Source organism: Rattus rattus, chromosome 7 (genome assembly GCF_011064425.1).
Source record: "Rattus rattus isolate New Zealand chromosome 7, Rrattus_CSIRO_v1, whole genome shotgun sequence".
NCBI lineage: Eukaryota > Metazoa > Chordata > Mammalia > Rodentia > Muridae > Rattus > Rattus rattus.
This window is the reverse complement of record NC_046160.1, coordinates 14236119-14252410: the sequence shown is the minus strand read 5'-3', so window position 1 is coordinate 14252410 and position 16292 is coordinate 14236119. Positions and strand designations below refer to the sequence as shown.

The 16292-nt window shown below is 39.9% G+C and overlaps 1 protein-coding gene across 1 annotated transcript in view; it reads right to left on the bottom strand.

The window, feature by feature from the left end:
* Positions 1-16292, bottom strand: part of Prkd3 (protein kinase D3) — a 67182-nt gene that overhangs the window by 30522 nt on the left and 20368 nt on the right. The window contains exons 2-4 of the mRNA XM_032908881.1: positions 5118-5256; positions 3398-3529; positions 1590-1747 (exon numbers count right to left, since the gene is read on the bottom strand). Coding sequence (XP_032764772.1) covers positions 1590-1747; positions 3398-3529; positions 5118-5256 — 429 coding nt within the window. The remainder of the gene's footprint in view (positions 1-1589; positions 1748-3397; positions 3530-5117; positions 5257-16292) is intronic.

Below are 16292 nucleotides of genomic sequence, written 5' to 3'. Positions count from 1 at the left end.
GAGTAGGATTACATAAGTTTTACTTTTATTAAATAGACAATAGCCCAAAGCTTTGCACTGTGCTAGTGTACAGAAGTCCTGATAGCAGTAATATATAAAAGACAGAGGCTTTAAAACCAACTACTGGCAAGATTACAATGTACAGATATAAACCATTCCAAGTACTACTAAGCACATAAATCTTCAATAAACTACTGTATTTATCCTTGGAAAGAAGAATACACTTATTAATCTGCCCTATGACTCTGGAAAGTCACTTAACCATTCTGTGTCTCCAGAGTCATGTAGATACCAGATCTAATGACCTACCTCACATTTTGAGAACCAGCATGCTCATTCATTCATATCAACTGGGTACCAAGTACTGTGCTAAGCAAAGTGAGTCACAGACTGAACTTTACAGAGAGAATTTCTGTTTTCATGAACCTCGTTACATTGTCTTTTATGATCATGATACAGTTACATCTAAGGATCTGCTCCCAGTATGCCTGTCTTCAAGCTTAATTCCTTACGCAGTAGAGCTTTACATATTGGCTTTACTTATGTATTTGTTTATTTATTTTTAGAAATTTATTTCTCGTTTTCTATAATTTAGTACACAAACAGAATGGCAGAATGTTAGACTCACAAACAAGGTTTCAAAAGTGTGATGGCACTATAAAGACAGACTACTCTGTACGTCTAGGTAAGTGCCACCTCAGACTCGGAACAGTGGAGGCGGGGCCCAGCTAAGCATGTTCTAAGAGCTTGGCAAGAGTGTAAGAGCCACTGCTGGCTTCAAGCACTGCCCAGTGACAAACTGTGGCCTGTGTGCAACAAACTTTCAGTGATGAGAAATACCTGAGAGGGAAAGACATGTTGTGACCGTGGGTGGCGCTGTGGGTGCCGATGCAATAAGAACAGAAGGGTGCACATTCTGCATGCCATGCCAATCTTCAGTGGAGAGCTGCTTCCTCCTGCCATCACTGTGCCTGTCAGACTCCACATGCATCTGCCCTTTTCAGACAGACTAGGACCAGCAACTCTCAGCGCACTTCCAGACAGCTGTCCCTCAGATTCTGAGGCTTCTAGTTTCTAAGCAGCCATTAGTTTTTCCTGCTTTCCAGTCTATAGATGATCTTTTTGGGACTACTGAGAATCTGATCACATAAGCCAAAGTAATATATTCTGTCATTTAAACATACACACACACACACATACACACACACACACACACACGCACACGCGCGTATAGGTTTTGCTCATCTGGAGATCCCTAATATAGTTATCTAGAGGAGAGAAACATGACTGGAGTTGTGTATTAGGAAAGCTGGCATTATTGTTACACGTAAGATTAAGTGAAGTACGGATGCTGGGTGCAGGATAATGAAAGCAGGCTCACACAGTGATCTATACAATAACGCAGTCCCCAGGAGCGCACGGCACAATCCACTGCTATTGGAGAGCCTTGTCTTTATCACCACATTTAAAGTGCCTTAAGTGTAGGAACGTTACTGTCCTCTGGTATCACCTGTTCTGGGATGTCATAGGCCTTGTAAAGTCACTGGGAATCCTTAGTAAAATGCCTCCTATGACTTGAGAATACGTACCTCTTCACTGAGCAGGGGCACACATTCAGGCTGCAGGGGTCTTGGAACTGAGAGGCCAGGTCCTGGCAGAGACACATTTGACAGACGTCTCTTTCTTACTCCACTGCAGTTATTCGGAATCTTGAAGGCACATCGTTTATGATAATTTAATCCACAGCCTAAATATATTTTAAGAGTAAAATATAAAAATTTTAAATGTAACTATTTGAAATGTGACACATAAAAAACAGTCTTTATTTCTGCCAGTAACAATACCAACCTTAATTAAGAACTAAGATAACAGATGACGTGGAACATAACAAATTCAAGGATAAGAACTGTATAGAAAAGCTTATTTAGAAAAGTTATATTGCCTGGAGTAGGGAGTCTTGACTTGATAGCTAGCACAACCCCCCTGGAAGTTTATTAGAAACATAAATTACTAGGCTCACCCCTGAAGCTACAGACTCAGAACAGTGGAGGCGGGGCCCGGCTAAGCATGTTTGTGAACGTGGCAAGGGTTTAAGAGCCACTGCTGGCTTCAAGCACTGCCCAGTGACAAACTATATGAAACTCAAATCTCAATGTTCCTGAACATAAAATAATAACAAATGCTAATATAGAGTATCGGTGTCATGTAAGTATAACACACAATTGTACAACATAAAGGCTGTATGTGTACCATGTGTGTGCAGGGATCTGTGTATGAGTGTGGAGACGAGAGATGAACTTCAGCTCCCATTACTGAGGAGACCTATGTTGGGGCAGCATCTCTCACTGGGGCCTGGAACTGTAAGAAAGCCCCCCTTGTCTCCTAATTTGCCAAGAACATGTCACCACGCCCAGCTTTTACAAGGGTTCTGGGGACTGCACTCAGGTCCTCATGCTTGTGTGGCAAGCCCTTTACTAAGACATCTCCCTTACTTTATAAACATGTTTTATTGCAACACAGTCTATTGTTTATTGACATATTTTCTATGGCTAATTGTTGAGTTTTTTTTAACATTTATCTTTTAAATTTTCCTTGAATGTTTTGTCTTCATGTATGTATGTGTATGTGTGTATATATATGTATGTATGCGTGTGTATGTGTATGTATGTATGTATGTATGTATGTATGTATGTATGTATGTGTATGTGTGTGTATCTCACATACATGCTTGGTGCTCTGGGCATGAGATCCTTAGGAACTAGAGTCACATATGGTTGTGGGGCACCATGTGGGTGTTGGATATTGAACCCGGGTCCTCTGAAAGAGCAGCCAGTGTTCTCGGCTGATGAGCTACCTCTCTGGTTCCTACAGTTAGTTCTATCCTACAGCAGCAGAGTTAGACACTATAGAAACCACACACCTGCAAAGCCTTTGTAAAGTATTTGCCTGCTGGAACTTTACAAAAAACGTTCACTGACCCGCCACTGCTTCTTGAAGAGACCTCTGTCTGATGAACTGCTATGCCCTAGCAAACCTAACTTACCAAGTTTACCACTGTACAGAAAAACTAAAAATATAATAAAACTCTATATCGTAAGTGGCTAATAGTTACTAAGCCACTGTTCTGTCAATTATTTTATTCACGTTACCTATTTAACCATTTATGATACTGGAAGAGTATCTTTCACAGAGAAGGCAGTCTCCAGAGAGGTTGTCCAAGTTGCCTATGCAGAAGAACCAGTAGGTGGAGGCAAAGGAAAGACCAGAGTCCTCATCTCTGCGATTCTAAAGTCTTACTACCCAGGCACCAACCATGACTTTTGTCTTTCATTAGGAATTCACAAATGCAAATGTAAAATCCTCTTTCAAATTAATGCAGACATTTAAAAGCGCTCACCTTCACATTTTAATCCTTGACGTACCAATCCCCAGAGCATTTCACCACAGTAATCACAGAAAGTAGGTGCTTTGTAAGAATGGACATAGAGAGCATGAGGGCGGATCTGGAAGTCTTCTACTGTGGCCAAAGCTTAAAAAGAAAGAACAATACCAAAAGTATAAACTATATTTTATAATTGCAAATTAGTTAGGAAGGGTCACCATATCCATTTATATGGAAACACAAGGTAATGTCTCTGAATGTTTCATTTGACTACAAAATAAATTATTTTTAGCATTTAATAAACTTGTGATTTAAAATGTTTAATGAAATAAAACTTATTTATTGCAGGTCACATGTTAGGGGAGGAGCAAGTGCCATGGCCTATGTGAGGTCAGAGGAGAACCTGCGGACGTGAGTTCTTCCTTCCTATCATGTGTGTGCCAGGGATCACATTCTGCTACGCCTTCCTGCTGGTCCAATGCTATGATTTTTAAAAACAGTTCTTCTGGGAGTCCAGCAGCTTTGAATGAGTGAAGTTCCAAAGAGGCCAAGTTGGAAACCTGTAGGCTAGGTATTCCAGAAGCACTGTCTCAGAACAAGATGGCAAATACCTATTACGTCTTCTTCAGCCCATTACAAACTGCTTAGCTTAGGGTACACTGAAAAAGGAAACACTGAAGTAAAATGTAAAAATAAAAGTGCTATGGAACGTAACCTCATTGTCACAGTGCTTCTGTGACAATAAGACATTGAGTTCACAGGTGTCCAGGACTCCTCTTTTCTCCATGAGCCACGGAGCAGTAGATCAAACGCTGCTCTCTCACGTCACCTGAAAGTCACTAGTGAGGTGCCTGCGGTTTGATGAAAGGTCCACAGCCAAGAAAGAATGAAGGTGACCATGACCTTAGAGGAGAGCAGCACATAGATCTCCTGTGAGTGAAGGGAAGGCAGGTGGGCTGTGGTGTAGAATGATCAATGCGGGGGGCCAGGGGATGAAGAATCAGAAACACAGATGAGGCTGTAAGGACCAGTAGGGAGACACAGTGGCCGGAGAGGATCTCAAGAATAGGCTAAAAGATGACTGTGGAGGGTAGAGCGAGCAGGCTCTGGGTGTCTGGCTGACCACTTGCTTCCTTTCTCTTATCAACCTTCTTCTCTTGCCAACTGAACGATGCCTTCCTTGTGGCATTCCTCTGCCCCTCGCATTGCTCAGTGACTGTCCTGCTTACTTGATGTTGGGGAAGTGAAAACGGTGGGAGTTAGGGAACAGGAAGGGCAAAAAGGGGCAAGGCGGTAATGAAAATGGGAAATGTCCATTGGGGACAAGAAGGAAGAGATGTTTTTGTAAATCACACAAGTAACCAGCACTGCCACTTTCTCTTCCAAGTCTTTAATATTCCTCTCTTTATCCAGATTCTCTTTTCAGAACCTCTGTTCTCTTAACAGAAATGGGAAAAGAAACAACTGTAGTCCCCCTTTATGTTTCTGACTCGTAGGAAAGCATTTCTTTTCAGTTTAACTGGCAATTCCTTAGCTTCAAAACTCGTAAGAAATTCAGTTTTCCTTTCTCATAGTGCTATAACCTTCCCAAAAGTGAAAAGCATGCAGAAACCATGACCACACATTACAGAAGCAAGCAATCACATGGTGACGGAGCCAAGTGCAGTAGAACACAGAACTAGTGTAGAAAACACTCTGGGAGAACAGACTAAGGGAGAAGGAGCCATTTGCTTACCTGACAGGACAACTTCTACAAGATCCCCTTCATGTATTTCATCTGCTGAGGTAATCAGCTGCAAAATGTTTTCTGAGTTCATGTTGTGTCGAAAGAGAAGAATTTTATCATACATGCCAAAGAATCCACACTCTGGAAACTGAAGAAAGACAGCCCTGCATCAATATTCCATAGCTTCTGCTGTTATAAATATTCTATTTTAATTTTAAAGTGTCTTAGCACAGTGCTAGTTACTAACAACTCTTTTAATATTTAAAAGGTGAACCTTGTACTCAAACATCCTGGTTAATTTTAAAGCTCAAAAACAGAAAAGTAAATTTGCAAATAAATAATCATTACCTTAAAACGCATGCGTCTTACAAATTTCAGATTTCTACTTGCTGTAAGACAACGTAATCTTCCACGGGTCAGTTTGTGTCCTGAGAGGCAGGCCACTGTTTCCATTCATTAGAGCTGTACTGCTCAACACTCGGTCAGCTATTGCTCTTCTTTGGATAGGATGTGTAAAATGTCCATGGGTTAAAGGCTTGCTTTTCATACTGCACTCCTAGGAGGTTCTGCAGGCCTTATGTGTCATGAGTATGTGGGGCCTGGGGACAGGGACAGTCCTAAAGGGGACTGTACCCTCTGGTGTCTTCTGGACTCTTTCCTGCTCTCACTGAGGTAGACAGTTTTGCTTCTGCTATGGTGTGCTGTACAATGCAATGGAGTCAACTAATTGTGGGCTGAGCCTATAACACTGAACATATTTTTCTCTATAAAACTGATATCTTAAATATTTGCTATAGCATAGCGCTGTTCACCGTAGTCATTTGAATCTGAAATAATTAAAATAAAATAAAAAATTTATCTCCATAGTCACACTAGCCACACTGCAAAGTACCTCACTGCCATGGTAACTGCAGCAACTATACTCAAGATCACTGAACTAGACACCCACACCATCTCAGGGCTGAAGACCAAGTATCTCTAACAGCAGTGACAGGGTACTGACTTCAGTTCAAGCACGCATCTAGCACTTTAGTCCGTTCACTGCAGATACAAACGCAGGACTCATCAGCGCGCTACACAGAGGCTTGAGGATTTCCCCACATATGCCCTAAACAGACTATTCTCATTTACAATACTTAGGGCATTCATATGTGGAACAAAATATGAAGATGTGTGCCAGTATTTTGAAGGAAGTAGCTAATAGTTAAACGTTTTTGTGTGCTTAAGAAAGGGTCTCCGTATGCAGTCCTGGACAGCTTAGAACTTGCTACCAAGGCCAGGCACCCTCTCGATTTCTGGGATTAAAGGCATGTATCATATCTGATGAATATTAGGAATTTTTAATATCTGCCTTACAAAATTATTCCATTTTTAATCAATTAAAAGTATAAAAGACGTCATCTATTTTACTAGTGCCTTGGAACACACTGTTGTAAAAAATTCCTTGATTCTCAGAAGATAACACCACAGTTGTCCTTTAATAAACAGTATGGTGTGTTACTGGCTCAAGCTCAATGATCTGGCACAAATCAGTCACACCAAACTATAATGTGATTATTGCAGGGATGCTGAAGAAAGGATGGCTCTCGTACTTCATATGGTGGCACTACTTGGTGAGGAATCACAAAAAGACATTCCTCGGGTTTCACAGTGTAGCATGCAGTTAACCGTGTTTTCTTATTTACTCAGCTCACTGGGGAAAAGCACGACAAATTTACAGCCCTCTCTTGGCAGCCTCAGATCTTACGGCAGATGCTTTAGTTATTTAGTTAGGTATTTTATAATACCAACTCTACCTTCAATTATTGAGTTATCAATAGTATTTATTAAGTTTAAACTATGCTTTAATGTATAGCTAACGTGGTAATTATCTTTAATTGAAAAGAGAGAAATAAAAATTATTTTGTCTAAATTCTAATTAAAAATTTACTAAGCTAAATGATTAAATAGGAGACCAAAGCAGCTTTAGAACTTAGCTGCACCATTCCCTCAATGTTAAAAAAGAATTTCATATTCCACCCTCATAAGAAAATAAAATCTCAAACCAGTATTTGAAAGAATAAAACTGATTTTAAAAATAGCATTCCTGTCATATTTACTAAATACAAGGTATGGATAGCAGTTGTAAGGAGAAAACAGTCTGTATCTTCCAAACGCCTCCCAAAAGCTTACAATCTAACAGGGGGAAAATGGAAACAGGCACAGATATTAAACAACAGGATAGTAAATGGCAAGTGAAACACAAAACTTCTAGAATAAGGGCAAATAATAACGGAAAAACTTCATCAGTCCTGGTCATAAAACGGGACAATGGTCCTGCTGGCTTTACATGATGGTCTCAAAATTGAATTTGCTGATGACTGCGTCTAATTCCTAGCACTGTAATTAATGAATACCAACAGTTCAAAAATATTTTATATTCTAAGAGGGAAGAGACAACGGCCAAAGGCAAGATGGTAAGGATTCAAGCTGTTGTCTAGAAACAGAACTCAGAAGACTGGGGCAGGAAAGAGCTGAGCAATCCCTGAAGAGAGACTGAAGCTTTGGTCAGGATCTGACCAAATCTACCAGATCTGAATTACACAGTAAGAAACGGGAAAGAGGCGTTGTTTCTCTCCAGAAAGAATAGTCAGTCAGTCATCTGGTCACTAACCCTGACATAATCAGACAAGACAAGTCTCTTCTTGTAATAACTCAAAGAATTAACTAAAAACACCACTCAAAAAAGAAAGCAACATTTAAATGCATTTACAGCCTGGAAAAGACATAAACAACAGTGCAGTAGACATGCTACCTAATGGGTAACAGGAGCGGGAGCTGGGGATAGGGTGTGGCTCCGGTGTGTTTCTAGCATGTGCACTGCCCAGGCCAAGCCTCAGCACCACACAGATGAATGAATACACAAATACCCTGGCGCTGGTAAAAGAAAGAGTGCAGAAAATATTACAAATAATTATTTAAAATAAACATATGTCAAGAGGCTGAAAGATGTTGGTGATGACAGTCAAGTCATTTCCAGTAAACATCTTCACAAGATACTCACCTATAAACCTGACAAATCACTGAATGACTAGTGCAGTGGTTCTCAACCCGTGGGCCTTAACCCTTTGACGGGGTTGCCTAAGACCATCAGAAAACACAGGTATTTCTATCTACAATGGATGACATGGATATTTACATTATGATTCATAACAGTAGCAAAACTACAGTTATGGAGTAGCGACAAAAATATTTTATGGTTGAGGTCACCATAACATGAGGAACTGGATTAGAGGTTCGCAGCATTGGGAAGGTTGAGAACCACTGGACTAGAGAAAAAGGTGTAATGACTGGCTTGTGAAAAAATCCAATTTATTGAAGTATCATATACGTGTGTTTGTTAAGTAGTTACAAATTATGTGAAAGCAAATGTCAGAACCAAAATAACAGAAAATAGACTGAAAAATAAGAAGAGATTAAATATTGTCACTGAGGTTGAGGGGCTCACTCTGGCCAGTCTTTAAAAAGCACTGAGGTCTAGAGGCACGGATATAGTAAAGATAAACATCTACGAAGAAACAGGAAATGGACCACAAGCGCATAGCTTTAAAACATCTAAACAAGATACAAAATAAACAGAAACAATCTACTAAGGAAATGAATATACACATATTTGCTACTCATGGGTTTCAAAGTTCAGATGTCAGGTCTTCACAAGTAAGAACATGACTCAACTCTGCTCATGCATGAGAAACATTAAAATTTTAAAGAAACTCACTTCCTCTCAATACCCCCAAGGCTCAGGGAACATCACAGAGAAGGGCCTATATAGACTGCAAGAGCAGAGGCGGTAGACTGGAATGAAACAACCTTCTGGATCTGACAGGACCTCTGTACCTATGAGCTCTCAGCAGCTATGGCTGCCTGCACAAGAACTGCACGAGATCAAGCCGGCCAACATTCCAGCACAGAGCAGCACAGATGGAACCAAGAAGCTATAGACAGGTGACAGAGAGTTAGTGTTTAACGGCATGGCTCCTAGTAGGGCTGCCCATGCTCAAGGGCCTAAGGCTCCACATATAGGAGAGTACGAGGAGCACAAATGGATTCAAGTAACTAAAAGAGAAACTGAACCCAATGTTGGGAGTGTAGGGAGGTGGGGACAGATCTGAAAGGAGTTAGGAGGAGGAATGGAGCTGAGTATGATAAAAATAAATTCCGTGAAAGTCTCAAAGGATTAATAAAACATTAAAAAATATTACAAACATGATGTTTAGGCTTTCTTTTCAAATGGATGCCTGAGCTTTAAAATTACTTTAACATGTTATTCATGGGCTGGAGAGATGGCTCAGAGGTTAAGAGCACTGGCTACTCTTCCAGAGGTCCTGAGTTCAATTCCCAGTCATCACGTGGTGGCTCACAACCATCTGTAATGAGATCTGATGCCCCCTTCTGGTTTATCAGTGGAGTTCATTAAATAAATAAAATTTTAAAAAATGTTATTCACCCAGTTTTCCCATTATTAATTAACACTTTATAGAAGTATGGCACATTTATAGCAAATGTCATATTTTGTTTAGATTTCCTTAGCTTTATCTAATGTCCTTTCTTCTTTCCAGGATCTTCCATGAATCTATATGACCTTGAGCTGTCAGGTACTAGTAGGGTTTTTTTTTTGGATCTAAAAGTTTCTCAGACTTTGGCAGTTTTGGAGAATCTGACTGTGTTGCTCGCTGGTTGTTGAGTTTTATAGGATGACTGTGCTCAGATTTTTATGTTCTGGGGATGAAACGTAGGTCTTCCCATTTACATAGCAAGCACTTTACCCAAGGCCCTGAATTCAAATCTTATTAACTGTATAATCTTTTTTTTTTCTTTTTTCTTTTTTTTCGGAGCTGGAGACCGAACCCAGGGCCTTGTGCTTGCTAGGCAAGCAAGCGCTCTACTACTGAGCTAAATCCCCAACCCCTAACTGTATAATCTTAACTATGGTTTTTCTATCTATAAAACAGAGCATACTTGGCAGTTACCATGACAATTAAACAAATTATTGTAACATAAAAAATCTGAATTCCTGACCAGTTGGATGTGCCATATTAGCCATTACTGTTTCCAATATTTTGTTATTACAAGCAACAGCCAGTGAGTAATCGCATGTTTATACCTTTATTATTTCTGGAGTATATGTGTGGAAATAATTTCTCAGAATATTTCCTAGGTCAAAGTATACATATATATGAAACTTTTAGACACTGATCAATTGGTCTTCACAAAGACACCAGCTTATACGTCTACATGCAAAACATTAAGTTTGTGGAGCAGAGGAGATGGCTCAGTGCTTGCCCCTCAGGCAGAGAGAGGACCAGAGTTCAAATCCTAGAACCCATGTGAACAAAAGGTGGGTCTGACAGTCTTCTGCAATTGGAGGGAGAGATGAGGAGTCCCCAGAGCAAGCTGGCCATCAGGACTAGTCACATCAGTGAGCTTGGGTGTGATGTGAGAGACCCTGCCTTGACGAAAAAAGCAGAAGAGTAACTGAGGATGACCTGACATTAACCTCAGGCCTTCTCATGCTTGTGTACACATGTGCACCACATTTGCACACATGTGGGCCCACACACGCAAAAGTCATGCAAATACACACATAAACGTAACACACATGAAAAGATTTGTCAATGCTACTTTCTAAGTTCATTATCACATTTGTTGCTCTTGTATGAAAAGTGGTACTTCTGTGTAGTTTCAACCTGTACCCTCCCCCCTTTTACGTATGTGAGTTGGTGCTGTGCATCTGCATGCATGTTCTATGGGCATGTGGATTATTTAATGGGGCAGGTTCCAGCAAGTCCAGCCAGCCTGACCCAGGATTCCCAGACTCTTCCCCAGGCAGCTGCCATCTCCTGCTTCGGTGCAGATTTTGGGAATCTCAACTCTGGACCTCATGTTTACAGGGAGAGAGCTTTATCCATGGAGCCATTTCCCTTGCCCTGACTTGTGTATGTCCATTCTACAAGGCTGGCATTTTTCATATACTTAAGATATGTTATGAGAATTCATTATATACATTTTTGCCTATTTTTAATAGTCCACAGATCCTCAAAACTCCAAATTCAACTATTGCTCAGAATTATTTTTCCTCTTCCAGAATGATTCTCAGTACGTAGGAGCTATGTGAAAGTCATAGTCAAGCCAAGCACAGGGGTACACACACGCAATCCCAGCTTCTAGGGCTGGAGGCAGAGGAGCTGAGGTTCAAGGTCGCCCTTGGGTAAACAGGGATTTGAAGGCTGGCCTGGACCACATGAGGGAAAAAAGGCATGAACAAAACATTAAAAGCCCCAAACAAAAGCACTTTATATTTCAAAACCTATCAAAAATAACCAGCGGTGAAATACACAGAAAGCAGAAGCTTTTCAAAGAGAATGGCTTGTTTTTCTAAGCTGTACTTCAACAGAATAAGGAATAAAGGAAAAGGCCACTTTCCACTCAGTTGTATAATTTTAAAAGGAAAAAATATTCTGGCAAAATAACGCAAACTAACTCTTGTTTCCATCTGTGAATCTGCTGCTCTCAGTCGTGGGGCAGCAGAGGGAGGAGAACTGCCCAGCCCCATCACTGCTATCTTCTATTTGCCTTTATGACGTAAGACAACAAGAAATGGTCTCTCATCTTCTGCACACCCCATTCTCATGCAGGAGAACAAGGGCTCTTGGGACAGGGAACAGGGCTAGCAGGACAGCACCCTAGGGTATGTTTAGTAGCTCTCAGTAGCAAGGCCAAGCTACAAGTGAGCTCCGACAGAGCTCTCTGCTCTCTAGGACACTTCTGCCCCAGGAGGTACACGGCACTGTCTTTGTGCACTCCTAGTTTCCAGCACTTGGGTTTATGAACTTTTAGTAGGTATGGTATTGCAGACTGCACAGTCAGCTCCATCGTGGGACTCTCTGGCCCCAGTTAATGATTAACGCTCACGCTGAAGAGCCCTGATGCTCTAGGATGGAAGGAGTCAAAACTCTAGAGCCTGGGGAATGTGGATGGGAGTTAGTAACCTGACAACGCAGAGCCCACGCCTTCTTCCTTCCCCCCAGCCCCGACTAAAGGGGGGAAAGAAGGAAAGCAAAGAAGCAAAGGGTTTAAAGCAAATTTAAAAAAAAAAAAAAAAAAAAAAAAGCCACTGGCCTGTTCCTAACAGCGCTCTCCCAGTAACTTCCCAACTTACTTTTTTTTTGTCAGTAGTTCCTCTGCCTTGTGCAAAATGAAGGTTTTCCCAGTTCTAGACTAACGGCGGCTAAACACTGAAGCCTTGTCTCATAAAATCTCATGCCACCAACTTCTGTTAGTAAAGTGTCAGATAAGGTACGAAGCTTGCAAAACTTTTATTTTACTTGGCGAAATATCAATTTAAATGTTAACAAACAACTTCAGAATTCAATATTATCTGAGTGAATTATTTACCTGTCATTAGGCATTTTTAAAAGGTAGTATAAAAATAAGAAATCCTTAGAGTTTTAACACATATACAATTTTGTTTTCATTATAGGTAAGTGAAGTACACCAATTTTGGTTAGAGGTTGATACACACATAAGTATATATGGAATACTAAATTGATTTTTAAACTTAAGGCCAAGTATATCTTTACAGTATCTTTAAAACCTATACTAAATAACAGAAAACACGTGCTAAGGATGTTCTCTTTCCAGGTTTCCTCGGACTCCCTAAAAGCCCAGAACTTAGTTATTTAACTGGCACTCATTAAAAATTCTGTTGACTATCGTGCAGAAACAAGACTAATATTAATTTAGCACCAACTATGAAAAGTGCTTAACCATAGGGAAGAGTTCCAATGCTCGTTTTCACTTAAGGCCAAAATCAGTAGTTTAGAGGAGTCACTGAGGACTGGCTCAACAAGAGCTTGAGTGGACGCTTCCCTTTCACCGATGTCTCTAGTTCAGTTCTCTGGATATCACTTGCCAGCAGAGTTGCTCAATTTAATACTTGCACTTCTGACATAAACCAGAGAAATCCTTTTTCTTTTTAAAATACACTTTCTCCCCTTATTTTGTAATTAGTTCTGAATTGTCTTAATACCTGGACCTTTTCTCTTTCAGCTATGATTGTAATCTGAATGTGCAGCAAATTAATTTTCCCTCCAGTTAAAGTATTTAGTAATGACTGCCTGACACTGTTTAACCTAGATAATGTGTGTGTGTATATGTGTGTGTGTGTGTGTGTGTGTGTGTATACATATATATGTATATGTGTGTATATGTGTGTGTGTATCAAAAAGATTAGAATGTCGCCAAGCCACTGCAACACAGCTGTAGTAGAGAGAATGGGGAAAGAAAACAACACAGAATGACAACCGGTTTTAGAAACAAAAGACACAGCTGGGGTTTTCAGGCACTACGACAGAACTGAAAATTACACTTGATTCATGTTGATAGAGACAATAGATTCATTCATTCATTCAGACCAAATCACCCCTCAAGTACACTGAATATTTGGTCTTCAGATCTAGTATTCAAGTGATCAAAACTAAAGCCAAGTATTTTAAATCACTTAAAAGCAGACAGCTTTAGTCAGAATTTTAATTTTACTAAATGCCACTATAACTCAAATGAACTGCTTTCTACCAACTTCCCTTCTCATTCCAATTGCCTCTAGTTTTTTCATTCAACAAACTAACAGCAACAATAGCTTTAGAGGGTATCGTTTAAGCCTCTTACCAATATGAAAGCAAGTAAACAGGGAGCTAACATCCACTGGGTACTCATCACGTACCAGACATTGTGAGCGGAATCTCCCATTTTAAATAAGCACGTCAGAACTGAAATAAAAAAATAATTTGTTGACATGATGTAACTAAATGCAGTGACTCTGATGCTCACTAAGGTTTAGATCTACAGAACCAAGAGCTTTCTACATTGAAATCTGAAGCCATGGGTGTATTTTCTGAGCATCATGTCCCAGGGCTGCACTAAGAACTTTGTATTTAATCACCACAACTATTTATAAAGGTAGATATTCTAATCTTAGACTCTCAGAAGAGAAAACAGGATCGGGAGTTAAGCGACTTGAAAAATACCTATCAATAGATAAGGCTAAAATGAAAAGCTACATTCCCAGTCCCTCTCTTGATTCTTAAGTTCTGAGGTAATGAACTTCCCTATCTTAAAAAGAAAACTTTGCAGTAATAACAATGACAATACAGTGTCAATATTTGGAATCCATTCAGGAGCCACTGCTGTACTGTGAGCCAGGCTTTTGCCATGTTCTCTCAGTACTGATTTTCTCATAATCGGACACTCAACTGATCTGATTGGCACACTTCACCTGCCTCAGCCCCAGTTCTACTGCTGCTAGATGGCATTCTAAGGTTTGACTGCCAGTTCTACTATTTCTCTGTGGCTTTCTGGCAAACACACCCTCTTCGGTTTATACGAGGTAGAAATTGCACTTGTGTTCATTTTGCTTTGTAAACTATGAATAAATAGGAGTCTAGGAGTACGAGGGTAGCTCAGTGGTAGTGTACATGCTTAGCATTGCCAAGGCCCTGGGTTCAATTCCCAGCACACCATATACACACATGTTCTTATACAGAATAAGGAAAATGTCCATTATTTGCATGACTTTGTTTTTAGTATAAAAGCAAATAAATGTTTACTGAGAATAAGGCATTCCTCAGGAAAGACATGAAGAAGCTAGCATTGACCTCCATGTAGTATGTTGGAAGACTTTCAAAGCTCAAAAAAAAGGAAGCTAAGTCTTGGCTTATGCTAACAACAACAACAAAAGAAACTCCACCTCACTCCACCCTCAGGATGTGTCATGAAATTGGATGAAATTCAGAAAGTGACCACTTTTGGTCATATCTAAGTTTTAAACAAAACTCAACTAAAAGTGATCTACTAGCTAAAGAGATATTTCTTGGGGAAAAAAAATCTTGCTGCTTATGCTGATGTAGCCGTTGTCAGTGTTTAGGCAGGTCTATGCTTCATACAATCCACGAATCACTGTATGTCTATGAGATTCGACCACTTAGTCTGTACTCCTTTAAAAACTACTTTAACCATGTTCTGCTGTGCTTGTTTACGAATTTATTGAATCATCTTGTGAAATGCACTTTGTGTCATCTGCCCCAGTGTTTAGTGTGGTTGCTGTGTTTCTCTCCAACATGTGAGTACTTTATAGGGGGAGGGTGCTGATCTTATCACACTTGCTGTGTTTTCCACCCAGATTGTTGTCTTATTATTTTTATAGCTGACATTATGGTCTGTTGACCTAGAAGTGAGTTATCCTGGTACAGAGCAGTCAGCCAGCTCCATTTTACACTGACTTTCCTTTGACCCAGGTTTGCACATTTAATTTACTCCCTCTAGAACTTACTGTGTGGGGGTCAGCATTAAGTGCCTTCCACAGTTAAAACGGGTTTTCAAAACTCAATTTATGGGAAAGTGACCCCCTTTAAAACGCTTGTTGTTGGTTTTTTTTTTTTTGCCATGATTCCTTTATAGCATATACCTAAAATAAATGTATCACAGACTTTTCTAATTCCTGCTTAAGTAGCATCAAACTCCAATTACTGCAGCTCCCTTCCTAGTTTTCAGATTTTTGAAATTAATGTTCTTGACGACTTTAGAACAACACCAGATAAATTTCTGACTAACATTGACAGGAGAAAAAAAATAAGATCTTTAACTTAAAAAGAGTAATTTGAGAAGTAAGAATTATATACTATTTGTCCCTTTTAAAGACAAAGCATTCACGTTACCTTTTAAAAGACATTTTAAAATATTTTTAACAGTTTTTTTTTTTATGAGCATTGACTGGTGTTTTGCCTGCATGCATCTCTGTGAGATGTCAGATCCCTTGGAACTGGGGCTACGGGGAGTCATGAGCTTCCCTGGGTACAGGGAATTGAACGGCTCCTCTGAAAAAGCAGCCAATGTTCTTAACCACTGAGCCATCTCTCCAGCCCTAACAATATTTCTTTTAAAGTTTAAAATTTTATTATACTTGAGATAATTATCACTAAGTACTGTTTTTTTCTAAGGTTTTTTGATTCATTATTATTTTATGTGTTGCATGTGTATCTACGAGTGTGTGTATAGTATTTGAGTTGTGTGTGCATGTATATAGTGTTTAAGTGTGTATGTGCATGTGTGTGTGAGTGTATGCCATGTGTGTTCTGGTCTGTGAAGAGA